The sequence below is a fragment of the Orycteropus afer genome, unplaced genomic scaffold (genome assembly GCF_000298275.1).
Source record: "Orycteropus afer afer isolate SDZICR_OR568_19922 unplaced genomic scaffold, OryAfe1.0 scaffold00154, whole genome shotgun sequence".
Taxonomy (NCBI): domain Eukaryota; kingdom Metazoa; phylum Chordata; class Mammalia; order Tubulidentata; family Orycteropodidae; genus Orycteropus; species Orycteropus afer.
In genome coordinates this window covers 5531462-5548299 of record NW_006921741.1, presented here as the reverse complement: position 1 = coordinate 5548299, position 16838 = coordinate 5531462, and the positions used below count along the sequence as shown (strand labels likewise).

Genomic DNA, 16838 nt, shown 5'->3' with positions numbered 1-16838 from the left:
TTGCATTGTGGGAAATTGCAGTCAATGTCATGAGACAAAGTGTATGTGAGCTGCTGTATGGAAAGTGAATTTTCTCTGTAAACTTTCACCCAAATCTCAATAAAAATTAAAAACAAAACAAAACAACAGCAACAACAACAACAAAATAGTTTCTTTTCTTTTGCAGCACAGATACAAACAGGCAGGAGCTTTCTGATCTCACTCCCTGCAATTCTCCAGCAGAACCCAAGCAACATTCTGGAGCACAGCTGGCCCATTCTCTATCACTTTGCTCTTACTCCTGGGTCTTACTATCTGAGTGGCCTTCACATTGCATAATCCACACTCAAATGCTATACAGCCTTCAGACCTATTCCAAATCCTACATCTTCCATGAAGCTTTTCTAGAATCACTCACCCCTAAAGCTCCCTCCTGAGAACATAGTCCTTACTGGGTTTTTGCACTGGTTACCTACTACTGCATAACAAATTACCCACAAAACCTAGCAGCTTTAAACAACAAACATGTATTATCTCACAACTAAGGGTCAGGAATTAGACATGAATTAGCTGGGCATCTCTGGTGCAGGGTTCTTCACAAATTTGCAGTTGAGTCGAGTCATTCAAGGCTCAAATGGGGAAGGATCCAAGCTCACTCATGTGGCTGTTGGTAAGCCTCAGGTCCTTGCTACCTGTTAGCCAGAGACTGAGTTCCTTGTGGGCCTCTCCATAGGGAAGCTCATAATATGACAGATGTCTTACCTCAGACTGAGTGAGTGAAAGAGCAAGAAAAGAGAAAGTGCCCAAAAGAGAAGCCACAGTCTTTTTTTAAACTTAATATTGGATGTAACATCACATGCTTCGACTGTATACTCAAGGGAATGGGATTACACATAAGCATCAATACCAGGTGCTTCATGAGGGTTATAAAGAGATATGGTGGCAGCTGTTCAAATCAATTAGTTGGAAATTAATCATATATTGCTAGATGTAGTTAAGTTTTGCATATCTCACTTTCAACCAACCGTAGGGACTCTGCATTAGTCCACTTTGATAACTCTTTTTATACCTCCCTCTCCTCCCTTGGCTAAGAAGATAGCCAGTATTTAATAGATAGCCAGTATTTAATATTTGTTAAATAGCCAGTATTTAACAAAATATCATATTTGGTAAATATGATACTTTGTTGAGGAATATTTGAATGAAACTATATAAAAAGAAACATATGCCAAGACTATACTGCTCTAAATGAATTAATCAGAGAATAATTAAAAGGTTTTCATGTCTTAATAGAGCCCCAATTTATGCTTTAGTTGTGTTTTATTATAACATCTGTAGGATAATTATTTGGAAGTCAGAAGGAATTTCCCCATACAAATGTTGTTGAAAATTATGATCATTAGGATTGCTAGAACTCTCAGGGATCTTAGGCTATTGGGGGAGAATTGCTGTTCTAAGTCTCTGAAGGGACCAGGAACCAAAGTAAAGCTGCTACCACTAGAACGAGGGAACCAAGCACCTAAGCAGGAGTTATTCAGCCCTCCTCTGTAGAGGCAGTCCCCAGAATATGAACGAGTTCCGTTCCTAAGTCTGTCTTTAAGTCAAATGTGTAAGTAAGTCAGAACTGTTAGGTACAATTCATATCTAATGTCAGTCAGATGATTGTCTTAATGTATAGTATATACTGTACCTTTCTATGCACAAGAAACATTGAAGAAACACTTCCATATACACTAAAATATCTTTAACATAATAATACAGTATTAGTAATAATGTTTTGATGCATGTCACAAGTAGTCCCCGTTTGTTGTTTTGAACCATTATATGTGTACCTATGGGTGGTAAATAAGTCAGATGTTCTTAACCCAGGTACTGCTTGTACTTGGCAGTGGCAACACAGTTTCACCTACTAAACGTAAACTCTGATAGTAGAAAGTAAAAACGTCTGTTTCACATCTTTCTACTACTGGACTACCTTGAACATAAAACATAGTGAAAAGTATTTTTGGAGAAAATTAAATTTGGCAAACAGTGAGTCTTTAGTGGGCAGTGATTTGAGGTTTCGGCACCCAAACAGCAACAGCAAAGACTGGCTCTTTGGTGACAACGATGGGAAGGGGAAAGGGAAATGTAAAGACAGAAGGGGGAAAAGAGCCACGTGCTGCAACAGTTAAGTGTTTGGCTGCTAACCGAAAAGCTTGCAGTTTGAACCTCCACAGCCCCTCCACAGCAGAAAGACCAAGTGGTCTGTCTGCTCCTGTGAAGATTCTAGCCTTACAGATCCATGGGGCAATATGCCCAGTCATATGAAGTGTTAACAACAGCAATGGCAACAAAAGAGAGAACAGGCAAGCTCTCCCAAGTTGCAGAGTGGCCAGAAAGGTGGCTGTTAACAGGTCAGTTTCTGCCTCTGACAGGCTTAGAACAAGAGTGTCTGATTGATCTTAAACAAGTAGGTTCATTAGGTTTGGGGGGCTAGTCTAAATTGTCATCCGGAGAATAAGATGAGGTCTTTCTTATTCCAACCTACATATTCTCATCTGCATAATCTATTTTTTTCTTACTCTTATTCAAAGTAATCACTGGAATATTTTAATCCCTCAAATCTCATTTCTGATGGAGTTTCTCTTTTAATTCAGTATCTAGTCCATCAGGCTAATGCTGGTTATTTATTTGAAACTTCCATCCAATGAATCACCACAATCAATCTAAGAGTTGCAGTGGATCAGGATTTGAGCTGTAATGGATTGTACATTTTTAGCATCTGAAAGAATCCATAAAACCTGGTGCTTGATAACATTAAATATTAATACTTCATGGTAAATCATAAAAAATAGATTACAAAATAAATTCTGACTGAAGTTACAGCTCTCTCTATTGTTATTTTAATATTGTAAAAGCAATATTAACATCCAATTCTGTTCCAAATTCCATATAAAATTCTATGGACCTTTTTTTCTTCTCCAAAGCAGACTAACCAGCACAAGGGGGGGGAGATGTGAAAATCTCATTGTTATCCTTTGTGACTTAGGTGGTATTTCTGGCAACATTCGCTTGTGAATATACCCAAGGAAAGTGGAGGTATGTAAAAGTTTCCAAATTGAGACACTGCAAGTGGGAGTCTGGAAGATTATGATTTTGTGCCTCAGACTCCTGGCTATTCAGAGGCCTTAATGTAAACTTTGGTTGCCAAAAGTTAGGTGCCAGTCTGAAGTGGCTGCTTCCCAGAAGCTGACCACAAAATCACACTGGCTGAAGCTTGCTTCTCCTTGTTCTGCCTTCACTGTTGTGTCCATCTCTGCTTTGGTTCACTCTCAGCTTGTAGGGAGTCTCGTTGTTTTCCACTCTTCACACCCTTCTGGGCCAATGGGGCTTCATTGTGTTGATTCTCTTCTGTGGCAGGGTTCCTGTCAGCACTCTCCAGAGAAAACCGAGATGGGGCAGGTGGAAAAGCTGGCCATGCAGTGGTGTCTTCAGGCACAGTCTGTGTGTAAAGAGCCATTTCCACTTTACTAGAATCACAGAGCTGGGAGGACTATTTGAAGCACATGGGTTTTAGGATCTGATACTCCTGTGTTCAAATCTCAGTGCCACCACTTACTAAGTTTGTGAGTTTGGTTAAGGCTATTCACCTTTCTGGGCCTCTGTTTCCTCATTTTTAAACTGGGCACAATTATATCTAAGACAAAAGTTCTCATGAGGATTCAATTTAATTTTGTATGTGTTTTAGGTTCTTAGTGTGACTGCAAAATACCACAAGTGGGTGGTTGTGAAAAACAGAAATTGATTTTCTCACAGTTTAGGAAGCTAGAAGTCCAAGTTCAGGACACCAACTCGAGGGACAGGTTCTCTCTCCTTTCTCTGGGGGAAGGTGTCTCAGTTTCTGTAGCCTGGTGTTCCTGGATTTCTTGATGATCTGCATGTGGCATCTGTCCTCCCTCCTCACCCCACCCCCCATCTGTGTTGTATCATTGGGTCTAATCTGCTCTTCTTATTTCTCAAAAGTGACTAGGCTTAAGACACATCCTACAATGATAATATAACAAAGAAAATCCTATTCCCAAATGAGATAACATCCACAGGTATAGGGGCTAGGATTCTAACACGTAGTTTGGGGGAAGGGAGAGACACAATTCAATCCAAACAGCATGGAAAAGCAGGTGCTGGAAATTTCCTCAGATGAGGAAATTGACATCCAAATAGGCAAAGTTACTATTTTTGTAAGTGAACTTGAACCCAGGTCTTTTAGCTACTATTTGTGTATGAAGTAGAATTTTTAGGGATTCCTGTCCCGTGCTCCTGGTGAAGCACAAAAATAAAAAAGCTCTGTGACTTTCATAACTAATGACTTGTCATAATCACACACATTCTCTATTTCTAGGTCTAATCTCAGGTTCCCTTTCCTTTTAGTGAGGAGGAATAGCCTTGTTCTGGATATCAGTGACTGTTCCTTCAGTACCCTATGTCCCAACAGCTCCCTCTAGCTGAAGTTCAGGAAAGAAGCCCTAGATGCTTCCTTCCCCCACCAGTAGGTAACCCATTGACAAGGCTGGACAAAGGCCTTTGGTCATTTTGATTAGGTAGATGACCATACTAATTCTCTTCAGAAACTGGGCAGGAGAACACTGAATGAATTGGTCTGTGGGAAGCAAGAAGATGAAGGCAGGCACATAAAGCAAAGCAAAAGTGTCATGAGAGGGACAGATGTAGACCAGGAGAGAGAAATGTAGGGAGGAGCCATCACCAAGACCCACGACCTTCCAGTTCTGTTTTCAGTCCTCCATTGCCCCACTATGTGTTACATACAACACATATGATCCACGGGCGGTAAAGCAACTTTATATTTGTCTCTTCCCTATAAAATTAATACTGTGGGGCTTCCTCTTATAATAAAATATATGTCAAATCCTGTAACTTTTCTGGTTCCTTTGCAGGAATAAAAGGCCCACCAAGCAATTTATTTATCCAGTCCATTGTAATAATTAAAATTTTAGACTTCATTCAAAGTTATAGCTATTCCTCTCTCCTAGGTTGAGTTTACTGTTATTTCCTCTGCCTTGAGCTTCTATCCTTTCTGTCTCAGGGCTGGAAGTGGGAAGGGAAGTATGAAAAGTGGCAATAAAATTCTCACTTGACTTTATCGTCTCAAGCTGATGTCCCATTTTCTGGTCCTAGACAGCTTTTAAGGCTGACTCTTTCTCTCATGTGGGCAATTTTATAGGCTCTTTTGAGGACCATATTCCCCATTGCTAGTGATATTTCACCTGCATTTCTTTGATGGAGGTGATGGACTGTCCTCAGTGGTTGGCTAACAACTTTTCTTTTGATCTCTGGCTCTTAATGAGATCCCCCTCCATATAGGCTCTGTTTCTCTCTTGGGCACCATCTCCCCTCTTACCTTCTTGGTCAAGATTTAATACAACTGCACATTAGCTCTCATCCACAACAGGTCCATAGGAAACATTCATACCTTATTCTGACAAACTCTGGGAGTATAAGCCTATTCCAGGGCAGCAGCCACTTCTTTGTTCTGCTATCAAAACAATTAGCTAGACAGTCACTTATTCTTTAGATTTCTCAGGAAAGCATCAAAACTAGACATCAAAGTCTCCCAAACCTCAGAGGACACATAATGAACAATCTGAGGGGTTTCCTGAAAGACCTGCCCTCTTATTTGAGGTGAAGGAGGAATTACCCTTCACCTGTCCCTTAACAGCACAATGTGACACTTACAGCACACCAATATCTCTTTCCAAAAGCTGTCCCTTAATTTTTAACAATCTTTCCTTGACTTTGCCAGCTTCTTTTTTTAATATATAATTTATTGTATTTTTGTTGCTGTTGAAAATATCCACAGCACAACATACAATTTCTACAAGTACAGTTCAGTGACATTGAGTATATTCTTTGAATTGTGCAAACACTGTCACCTTTTTCCAAACTGTTCCTCCTCGTTAACATAAACTCACTGTCTCTTAAGTTTTGAGTTGCTGTTGACAATTTGATCCCATGTAAACAGATCTTAGAGCACAATACTCAAAGCAGACATTCTTTATTAGTTAAGCTAAGCTACTATTTTAAGAAGACTTCAGGGGATATTTTTGGTTTAAGGTTTAAGATTATCTCAGGGTACTAGTTTTAGGGGTTCATCTACCCTCCATCACCCCAGAAAATCTAGTTCCATGAGCATTTTAAATTCTGTTCTGCATTTTCCCCCTTTTGATCAAAGATTCTTCTATAGAATCTTTGATCAAAATGTTCTATAATGGTAGCCAGGCACCATCCAGATCTTCTGGTCTCATGGCAAAGGGGGCAGTTGTTCATGGAGGCAATTAGCCACATGTTCCATTTTTCCTCCTATTCCTGACTCTCCTTCCTCTATTGCTCCAGAAGAATAGGGACCAATTGTTATATTTGAAGACCCCAGGCACTACACAGTGAACTAGGAGGTAGAACATAAGTACTGAATACATTATTAGGCCAGTTAACTGTGATGTCCCATGAAACCATTACCCTAAACCTCTGGACCAAAGAACCAAATTCTATGAGGTGTTTGGTTATACATAAGCAGCCTCAGCAGCTACTTTTTCACTGTTGTAAATATATCACTCAACTTTTGCCAATTAAACTTTTTGCAGGTATACAACTTATTGACAGCAATTACGTTAATCAGCTGTGCAACCCTGTGCAGTGGTTAATAAGGCATTTGGCTGCTAACCAAAAGGTTGGTAGTCTGAACCTATCAGTTGCTCTGCAGGAGAAAGATGAGGCAATCTGCTTCCATAATGATTATATTAGATAATCCTATTAAAAGGTAGGCCTGACAGCATTCCTCCTGTATTTCCTTCTAAGAATTTTGTGGTTTTAGTTTTCATATTTAGGTTCTTATTGCACTTTGAATTTGTTTTTGTGTATCGTGTGAGGCATGGATTCTGATTCATTTTTCTGTATGTGGAAATCCAATTTTCCTGGTACCATTTACTGAAACTATATATATATATCATCTGCAGATAGAGATAATATAACTTCTTCTTTTCCAATATGTATACCTTTCGTTTCTTTTTCTTGTCTTATTGCTCTGGTTAAGGAGCTCTGGTAGTGTAGTGCCTAAGGCATTTGACTGCTAACCAGAAGGTTGGCAGCTCAAACCCACCAGCCACTCCACAGAAGGAAGACTGGGCAATCTACTTCTATAAAGGTTTATCACCTTGGAACCCAAAGGGGGTCTCTATGAGTTGGAATCGACTATATGGCTGTGAGTTTGGTTCTGGTTCATTGCTCTGGCTGGGACTTCTAATAAAATATTGAATAGAATGTTGAGAGTGAGTACTCTTATCTTAGTTCCAATTTCAAAGAGAAAGTTCTCAATCGTTCACCAATATTGGCTGTTGATTTTTCATATATGCCCTGAATAATATTGAAGAATTTCCCTTTTATTCCAATTTTCTTGAGGGTTTTCATCAAGAACAGGGGTTTGATTTTATCAAATGCTTTTTCTGCAAACATAGAGATGACCATGTGGCTATTTTCCCATTGTTCTATTGATGTGGTGTATTATGTTGATTGATTTTTTAAATATTGAGCCATCCTTGTATTCCTGGAATAAATCTCACTTGGTCATGGTGTATTATTTTTTGAAATATGCTATTGGAGTTTTTTTTGCTAGTATTTCATTGAGGATTTTTACATCTATATTTATAAGGGATATTGGATTATAGTTTTCTCTTCTTGTGGTGTCTTTCTCTTGTTTTGGTATCAGAGTTAAGAAGTATTCCTTCCCTATTTTTTGGAAGAGTTTAAGCAGTATTGATGTCAATTCTTCTATAAATGTGTCACTGAATTCCCTAATTAAGCTCCAGGACTTTTTTTGAGGAGAGGGGGTTGATCACTGATTCAATCTCTTCACTTGTTATGAGTTTGTTGAGACTTTTTATTTCCTCTTGAGTCAGTTTGGGTAGGCTGTGTGCTTCTAAAAATTTGTCCATTTCATCTGGGTTATCCAGTTTGCTGCTGTAAGTTGTTTATAATATTCTTTATTTCTATTGGGTTAGTTGCAATGTCTCCTCTTTCATTTCTTATTTTGGTTATTTGCATCTTTTCTCCTTTTATCTTTGTTAGTCTAACTAAAGGTTTTATTGATCGTTTCAAAGAACCAACTTTTGGTTTTGTTGATCCTCTATTATTTTTCTGTTTTCAATTTTATTATTTCTGCTTTGATCTTTGTTACTTCCTTTCTTCTGGTAAGTTTAGGCTCAGCTTGCTCTTCTCTTTCTAGTTCCTCAAGTTGTAGTATTAGGCTGTTGATTTGAGATCTTTCTTCTTTTTTCATGTATGCATTTATTGTTCTAAGTTTCCCTCTGAGTTACAACTTGTTTCATAGGCTGGGATCAGTGATTGAAGTGCAATACTGTTTCTGCCTCAAAATATTGTGAGTGTTTTCTTCTTTTTTCATGTATGCATTTATTGCTATAAGTTTCCCTCTGAATTCCAATTTATTTCATAGGCTGGAATCAGTGGTTGAAGTGCAATATTGGTTTTCTGCCTCAGAATATTGTGAGTGTTCATGGTGGTACCTAATCTCACTTAGCAATATGGTTTCCATTATATCCGACAAAAAAAAAGTTCCATTTTATTATTCTCTTTCACTAAAATAACTTCCCTTTTTTCTAAGATAAACTGAGTCAATCTCTGTTCCTTGCAACTAAAGAAATCTAACATACTTTATGCTATGTTAATTTTTGTTGTTGTTACTTTATATGTCAGTGTTTGTTACAACACTAACAAACTCCATTATTATAGGTGTGGAAGGAGAATTCCAGCAAAATCATGGAGCAAGGGGGTCTGTAAAAGGGAGGAGGTAGGAGAAAAAGAAGAGAGAATGGTAGTAAAGTTTTGGATAGACTGATTTAGAAGGCTGCTTGTATTTGTTGTATCCAACTGGTAACCACCAACCTGTTTTAATAGTTTACTAGCAGAGTTATTGCTGTTTCCTGTATGGTAAGGAGAAACACCTAAAATGGCATAAAAGACAAATCCATAACAACCATTTCTCCATAGTACCTAAAATTGTTATATCCCAAGGCTGGACCAGCAAGTAATTCACTATATAAATGTTGTTATTACCACCAAAAGTTGGATACAATAAAGTGAAAATTTTTAGCTAAAAGAAATCATCTAAATTTCTGATCAAGATAATGAGTTAAGTTTATATGTGATCATATAATTCTTCCTACTTTAAATGTAAAATGAAGAAAAGCTAGATAAAATATTTTATATATTTTAAACATAGCAGAAAAATAATTCTTTTTAAAGTATAGTAGGGGGGACATATACATAGACAGACCAATAAAGCAGAGTAGAAAGTATGGAAAGAGACTCAAACACACACAGGAAATTAAAGTATGATAAAAGTAGCATTTCAAATCAGTGGGGTAAAAGTGGGTTATTTGATAAATGATGTGAGGACCACAGAAAAACTGCTTGGCAAAAAGTAAAGTTCAATTCCTAGCTCATACAAAAAAAGATAAAAGATTTAAATATAAAAATAGAATGATTAAAAATTTCAAAAGAAAATATTGAAAAATTTATTCATAATCACAGAGATTACAAAATCAAACACTGATAAATTAGGCATTATAAAATTACAAAAGGTAAAAAATTTCCTCATAAAAAGGCCCATCAACACAAAATAAATGATAAATTGCAATATATTTGCACAGATAAAAATCTAATTTCTTTACAATGTAAAGAACTCCACAATACAATAGAAAAATGGGCAAAGGATGTAAACAGATGGTCCACAGAAAAGAAAATTCATATGGATCTTAAACTTATGAAAAGATATTTATTCTCACTTTTAAGAGAAATGGAAACTAAAACGACAATGAGATACAATTTTCTACCAATAAGACTGGCAAAGAACAAAAGATTGGATAACACCCCCTACTGTTGAAATGTGGGGAAATATTCCTTTCATGTACATTGGTGGGGATGCAACTTGGTACAATCTCTATGCCTATTGAAATAAAAATAAGCTGATTTTCTGGCCCAGCTATTCCTCTTTAGAGATAAACATAAGTAAAAAGACATAAGTATATGATATTCATCACAATAAAATGAGATATGTATAAGGATATTTATTGCAGCATTATTTATAATAGTAAAAGACCGAAAACCTAAATGCTTATATGTAGGGGGACAAGTTTTAAAAAATATAATACAACCAAACCATGTAGGAAAGAATGATGCAGAACTAATATATACTGATCTATAAAGATGTCCATATTGTTACCTGACAAGGCAAGTGGAAAACCAATCTATAGCATGCTATTTGTGATTTATATATATTTATATATACATTAACATATGTATAGAATATTTCTACAAAAGGCTACACAAGAAACTGGTAAAAGTTTCTGATAGGGAGAGGATCTGAGTGGCTAGAGGATAGACAGTGGTAGGAGGGTGTCACATTCGCTCTCTACCTTTATTTGGGGAGAAGAATCTTTTGAGAAGTTGAAATTCCAATCCAGACTAATATGGGACCAAATTCATACTATCTTTGGGGTACAGAGCCACTGAGCTGAGAAACTTATATAAAACTTGGTCCAGAAGCAGAGCATTCCAGCAGGCCCTTGCAGTTAGGGCCTGGACTATCATCCATCCCCAACGTACTTTTTGGCCAGAATTAAAGGCAGACAGGTGACCTTGTGTTAAATGATAGGGCCAACACATACACCCTTTGTACCCAGTTCTGGCCCTGGTAAGCTTTACCACACTCATTGCCATCCTGCTCTGTACCCTCTCCCCATCTTATCTCACATTTGTTCTCTAGGTTTTTTTCAGACTGCAACTTAGCATTAACATGGGCGTTTCTATATAATGATCTTGGTGTTTCAGCCTGGCAAAGATGCTTTGGCTTGCCACAGGTGAATTTCCTTTCTAATTTAATCCAGTCTCAGTATACTCTTGCTGTTAGCAGCCACCAAGTCAGCTCCTGACTCACGGAGACCTCATGCACAATCAGACTACACCATACCAATCCGTAGGGTTTTCACTGGCTAATTTTTGGAAGTAGATTGCCAGGCCTTTCCTCCTAGTATACATTAATCTGGAAGCTCTGCTGAAACCTGTTCAGTATCATAGCAACATATAAGCCTATACTGATAGTGGTGGATATATTTGAGATGTATTGGCCAGGAATTGAACAGATTGCCCACATGAAAACTAGAATTCTATCACTGAACAAACACTGTCCCCTTCCCCCACTGAGATCCTCCCACCTGGGTGGAATTGCACCAGACGTAGGTATATGGGAGTGTGCAGACACTACCATTGAATAAAGCTTTCCTGAAGTCAGTTGGTCACAGGATTCCCAATCCCCTTTATTTCCCCTTCTCATAGCTGGTCCTGGGATCTTGTCTCTACTTTCCCTCCACCTTTACTTTTAGGCTCACTGTTGCCCTGACAGCAGAGAGTAACAAATGATTCAGGGAATATCCAGTTTTTAATTCCACTAAATATCTGTTCTCTAAACATTATTTATTAAATTAGCTTTGTTGCAACTGACCTGACATTTTCCTTGCATTCTCTTTAACTGTATTGATGTCATTTTCTAAGGACGTAATGAGTTTAGCATGTTGTTCACTCCCTACATTCTTGTACTGTTCCCAATATTCCTTCTCACTGAGTTTCTCAAGAAATAGTTTCTCAGCATTACTTATTTGTGTGCGCATATCTGTTGAAAGAAAATCAAGCCACCATGTCATTCCTATTGTCTTTATAACAATTATACAAAGCAATCTGATTTTAAGTCAATATATATTAAAATGCTATTAACTCATGAATACTATTTTATACCTTCAATTTAGTAAAATCTATTCAAACTACTGTTTATCTTTTCCTCATAATTCAAAATCCAGATAAAAATTAAACTTGTCTGATTACAAAATAGATGTGTAGGTTTGGGTTGTGATCCAGAGACATAGATAACCTATATGTTTAACAACATGCAAGTTTAAATTATTTTGTGATAGTTTGATAATGGTCCTATTTTGTGTAATGTACTACACTGCATAAGGTCTGTATGAGTTGGAACCAACTCAACAGATGTAACAACAAACAACATTATATCACATACATTCTTTATTAGTAAATTGTTATTTTCCTGGCCATTTTGCCTGTGTGGACAAAAATTGATTTAAACTTATGTCCCTCCCAGATCTTTGGCAACCATTTTTATAAGTAAGTTGTTTGATTAAGTCTTCTAAAGTTTATTTGTTTGGACTACCCTTGCATGAAATTATAGTTCACAATAACGTGTCTTACTCTCTGTTCTGTTTACCTAGTGCCGCTCTGACAGGAATATACCACAAATGGGATGGCTTTAACAAATAGGAGTTTATTCCCTCACAGTTTGGAGGCTCTAAGTTGGAGTTCAAAGTGCCAGAGGCTGAGTGAAAGCCCCTCAGCCTTGGGCTTCAGCTCTGCCTCTTGCCAGCCCTCTGAAACTAGAGGCTTTTCTTCACTCAGATAGCTGCTGGCTGCTGAGACTGACAAGCCCAAGGTTGACAAGTAAAAAGGCACAGTCTTGATGTTACCAAACCACATGGGAGGCCATTCATTCAAATCCACTGAAAGTCCCAAGGTTGGCAGAGCATGGCAGGTTGCTAAACAATAACACGGCTACAAGCAGGGTTCAAGTGTGCCATAAGCTAGAGACCATTCCCAAAGGCTTCTCCTCGTATACAGGAAGCAGACCACATCCCTAAGGCAGCTTCTCAGCTGCTCACAGTAGATTCCACCATGGAGTTGATTACCAGTCTCATCATGGGAAATACTACATCCAGCTGCCCAGATACTCAGGCCCAGCCAAGTTGACACACAAACTTAACTACCACCCCTAGCTCCTGTATCCTTGTAACTAAGACTTCAGAGTGAAAGATAAGTTCCTCAGTTAATTATGTACAAATATTGAGTTGTCTTAACCATATAAACTTTCACTTTTCCCTGGTACACTTGATAAACACACTAATTTTACTCAATCTGTATGCCTGAGTATCATGTTGCTGAATATTTTGGGAAAGGAAGCATCACAAATTGCTGAGTGCAATTAACTTAATGGTTGCTTGGCTCAGCACCATCCACCACATTTGAGAGCGTACTGAGGTCAGGACCATGTCTCATTCATCCCAGTAAATCCAGAACTTAGCAAAGAGCCTGGCAATTAGTTGGGCCTCAGTAAATGTTTATTGAAGCACTCCAGTCAGGCCAGAGGGCTGCTCTTTAGTCCAGAGGTCCAGAAGAACTCTGGAGACATCTTTTTCCAAAAATGTAAATGACAATATATATTTTTAAACCCCTTAATAAATAGCACTTTTTATAGCAATTTAAACAATTGTTAATATTCCTGTAACCCAGATGGGTAGCCATTCTATGCCCTCAGCAGATAGCTGCTGTCTCAGTCCTATGTCACATTCAGCCTTTGTGGGGGAGGGTTGAGGTCATTGAAGAGTTCCTATGAGAGACTGATAAAGCGACTATTGTCCTTTTTGCCCAGAATCCCTCCTAGTAACAAACTTCTCCTACCCCCCCCCCTTGCCAACTAAGTAGATCAAGAACATTGGCCCTCTCTCCTGGCTCTAGGGATTTGTCCAGGGTGAGCATGTGCCCCAAGATAACATTTAGCAAATATTTTCACTGGAACTGGTGGAAAACATGCCTCCTTTCTCTCTTTTTTGAGGATAAAAGGATGCAACAGCCTGAGAAAAAAAGAGCCAACTTGCAGGAGGAAGAGAGACAGAGATAAACAGATTTAAAAAAAAAAAAAAAAAAGATAGATCTGACAGCATTTGAAGCTCTGGGTCCAGGTCAGCAACACCCTGTATTTTTTGTGCTTTGGTTATATGAAAATTTATGCATCCCTTTATGCTTAGGCTAATTTGAGTTGGATCTTCCCCTTTGCAAGACAGAGTCTTAACTAAAAGTTTGAAGAAAGGCATTACATCAGCAATACACAAACTTTTGTGCGCATAGGAATCCCCTGAGATCTTGTCAAAATGCAGTTTCTGATTCAGCAGATCTGGGTGGCACAAGCTACCAGATGAAGTCACCACTGCTGCTCCATAAATCAAACTGAGTTTCAAAGGACTGCCTGGTATGATTCATAACAAACTGCCTTGGAAACCCTTTTCAGACACGTTTTCTCACTTTTCCACTCTTCCTTAGAGTCTGTAGGCCTCTTTCTCTCTTGGACCACAACACATGCCAGCCCTCCTCTATTGTGCTGAGCCATCCAGCTTGAGCCCAGACTTGTATAACATAAATGCTCCAGTGCTCAGACCAAAACATAAACAGGCATACCTTAACTTAGTCATTCCCCTTAAAAGACAGTTTAGTGAGTATGCCTGAGCATCCTTTGTGGATGCTAAATCCCTAAAGGGATTTATTAAAATATTTCTTCCAAACACAAGCAGAACTCTTCCAGAAAGGAGTACTGCAAAAAACTATTTCTACCACCTCATGGCATTGCTATTGTCAATGAAGAGACATAGGTAGGAGGAGGCTTATGAAGATAGGTTTGGGAAGCTGTATAAATGAAGATTGCCCACTGGTATTTGGTCCTGGAAACAGTTTCATCCAAAACAATAAATACCAGTTGAATGTAGTGCCTGCTCTGTGCAAAGTTCTAAGGTACATTGTTACTTTGAAATACTTGGAGAAATTGAGGAAAACCCTTGTTTTACTTTTCAGCTTTTGGTAGTGATTCCTGATAGTGTTCTAGTCTCTTTCCCATGTTTTCCATCTTCCTAACAGAGGATGGTTTGTGTAGAAGCTGGCAAAAGTAGTTTGAGAAATACTGGCAGCAAGTTTAGGATGAAATAAAAGGAATTAAAACTGCACAGTGTCAAAACTGTATGTGACCATGGTATTTCTAAGCCCATGGGAGGAGTATATCCTCCGTGTTTCATCACCTGCACCTAGCATCATTTTCATACATGTCCTCCCAACTTTCCTTTCTCTACACTAATCCTTCTTTTCTCCAACTAAATGAGGGTTTAGCTTCTTTAAAATACTGGGAGAAAAAGTATCATAGTTATATTAACTTTATCATTCCCAAGTCTAAACCAAGGTTGAAGCCACCAAACAAAATTATTTTCCAAAAGAAAGAACAAACCTCCACTGTGAGGAGAAGCTCAGAGTGATGTTTAATAGAATTCTACTGACTGCTAACTAGAAGGCTGGCAGTTCAAACCCACCAGCCACTTCTTGGAAGGAAGATCAGGCAATCTATTTCCGTAGTGGTACCACCTCGGAAACCCAAGGAGGGGTCACTATGAGTCGAATTGACTTGACAGCAGTGAGTTTGGTTTGGTTTTTGGTTTATGTGATGTTAAGAGTCAGATAGTTTTCATTTGTCTTTGCTTTTGTTCACTGCCCTACTTCCTCCTCCTCAGTTAGTTCAATATCTCAGCCTACTTCATTATTTCCCTTTCCCATCCATTTGCCTAAATGTTTGTGGTTATGGTGGTAATAATGGCATGTGAAATATGTTCACAGCATTTTGAATGTATTGTGAGGAAAAAAGCATTAATACATTTAAGAAATAACTTGATATAGGTTTAAGATAATAACTTGATACAGGTTTATGATAATAACTTGATACAGATTTATGATAATTTTCCTAAATCACCTTTCAAATTTTGTTCCTGGTCTCTTTCAAACTTCCATTTTTCTTTCATTGCTGCTTCAACATTTTCTCTTGTTACAACTTGTGCTCCCTTTGTCTTGTCTTCACTCAGTTCCTTTAGTAGGTTCTGTATGTGCCAAATCTGTTCATCCTTTAAGCGTTTATTCTGTCAAGAAAATTGACAGTAAGTTAACTACCTCTACTGAACTATTTACATTGTTTTTCCTGAAAATAGAACCATATTTGAGGCTTTCAAAGTGAGAAAGAAACATTTAATGAAATAAATTACATAATAAAACTCCTAAGAGCTTATGGATTATGGAAGACTCAAAATAATATTAAACCCATCAACACAGTAACTGTGGTTGTTAAGGTTATGTTTCAACTTGTCTTGGCCCAGCTGAGTGGCTGGGCACTTGGAGGCAATTATTCCCCATGATGGGATTGGTAATCAACTCCAAGGTGGAATCTACTAGAGCAGCTGAGTAGCTGCCTTAGGGATGTGGTCTGCTATCAGTATGTAAGAAGTTTTGAGAAAGGTCTCTACAGCTTTTCAGCATGCTTGGACCCTGCATGTAGCTGAGTCTTCATTTAGCCATGTTTCCTGCCAATCGTGGGACTGTCTCTGGACTTGAACTAGTATCCTGCTGTATTGTTTGGTAACATCGGGACTGTGCCATTTTATTTGTCAGCCTTGCGCTTGTTAGCCTCAGCAGCCTCAGCTGCCTGAGTGAAGAGACACCTCTAGTTCCAGTGGGCCAGGAATAAGAGGCAGAGCTGAAGCCCAGGGTCAAGGGGCTTTCACCCAGCCCCTATAGCTTGGCACTTTGAACTCAGACTTGTAGTCTCCACACTTAAGAGAATAAATCCCTATTTGTTAAAACCACCCATTTGTGGTATTTTCTGTTAGAGTGGCATTAGAGAACCAAAAACAGTAACCATTAAATACTAACACTATTCTCTATCATTCATTATTCATTTAGTCAAAATTTATAAAGCATCTACTGTGTGCTACTAAGTTTTCTAGGAACGGATCAGCGGACCAAAGAGACAAAAAGTACTATTTTTGTGGAATTCACATAATTCTTTGCTTTTCTCACAAATGACCCTAATTTTCTTCTTTTAGGGTGATCGTTTACTTACCATTCCCAATAATTCACAGTTGCTATAT

At 38.2% G+C, this 16838-nt stretch overlaps 1 protein-coding gene across 1 annotated transcript in view; it reads right to left on the bottom strand.

Moving 5' to 3' along the window:
* CCDC83 (coiled-coil domain containing 83) overlaps positions 1-16838 on the bottom strand; it is a 107498-nt gene that overhangs the window by 34409 nt on the left and 56251 nt on the right. The window contains exons 3-4 of the mRNA XM_007946261.1: positions 15671-15833; positions 11549-11716 (exon numbers count right to left, since the gene is read on the bottom strand). Of these exons, the coding sequence (XP_007944452.1) occupies positions 11549-11716; positions 15671-15833 (331 nt within the window). The remainder of the gene's footprint in view (positions 1-11548; positions 11717-15670; positions 15834-16838) is intronic.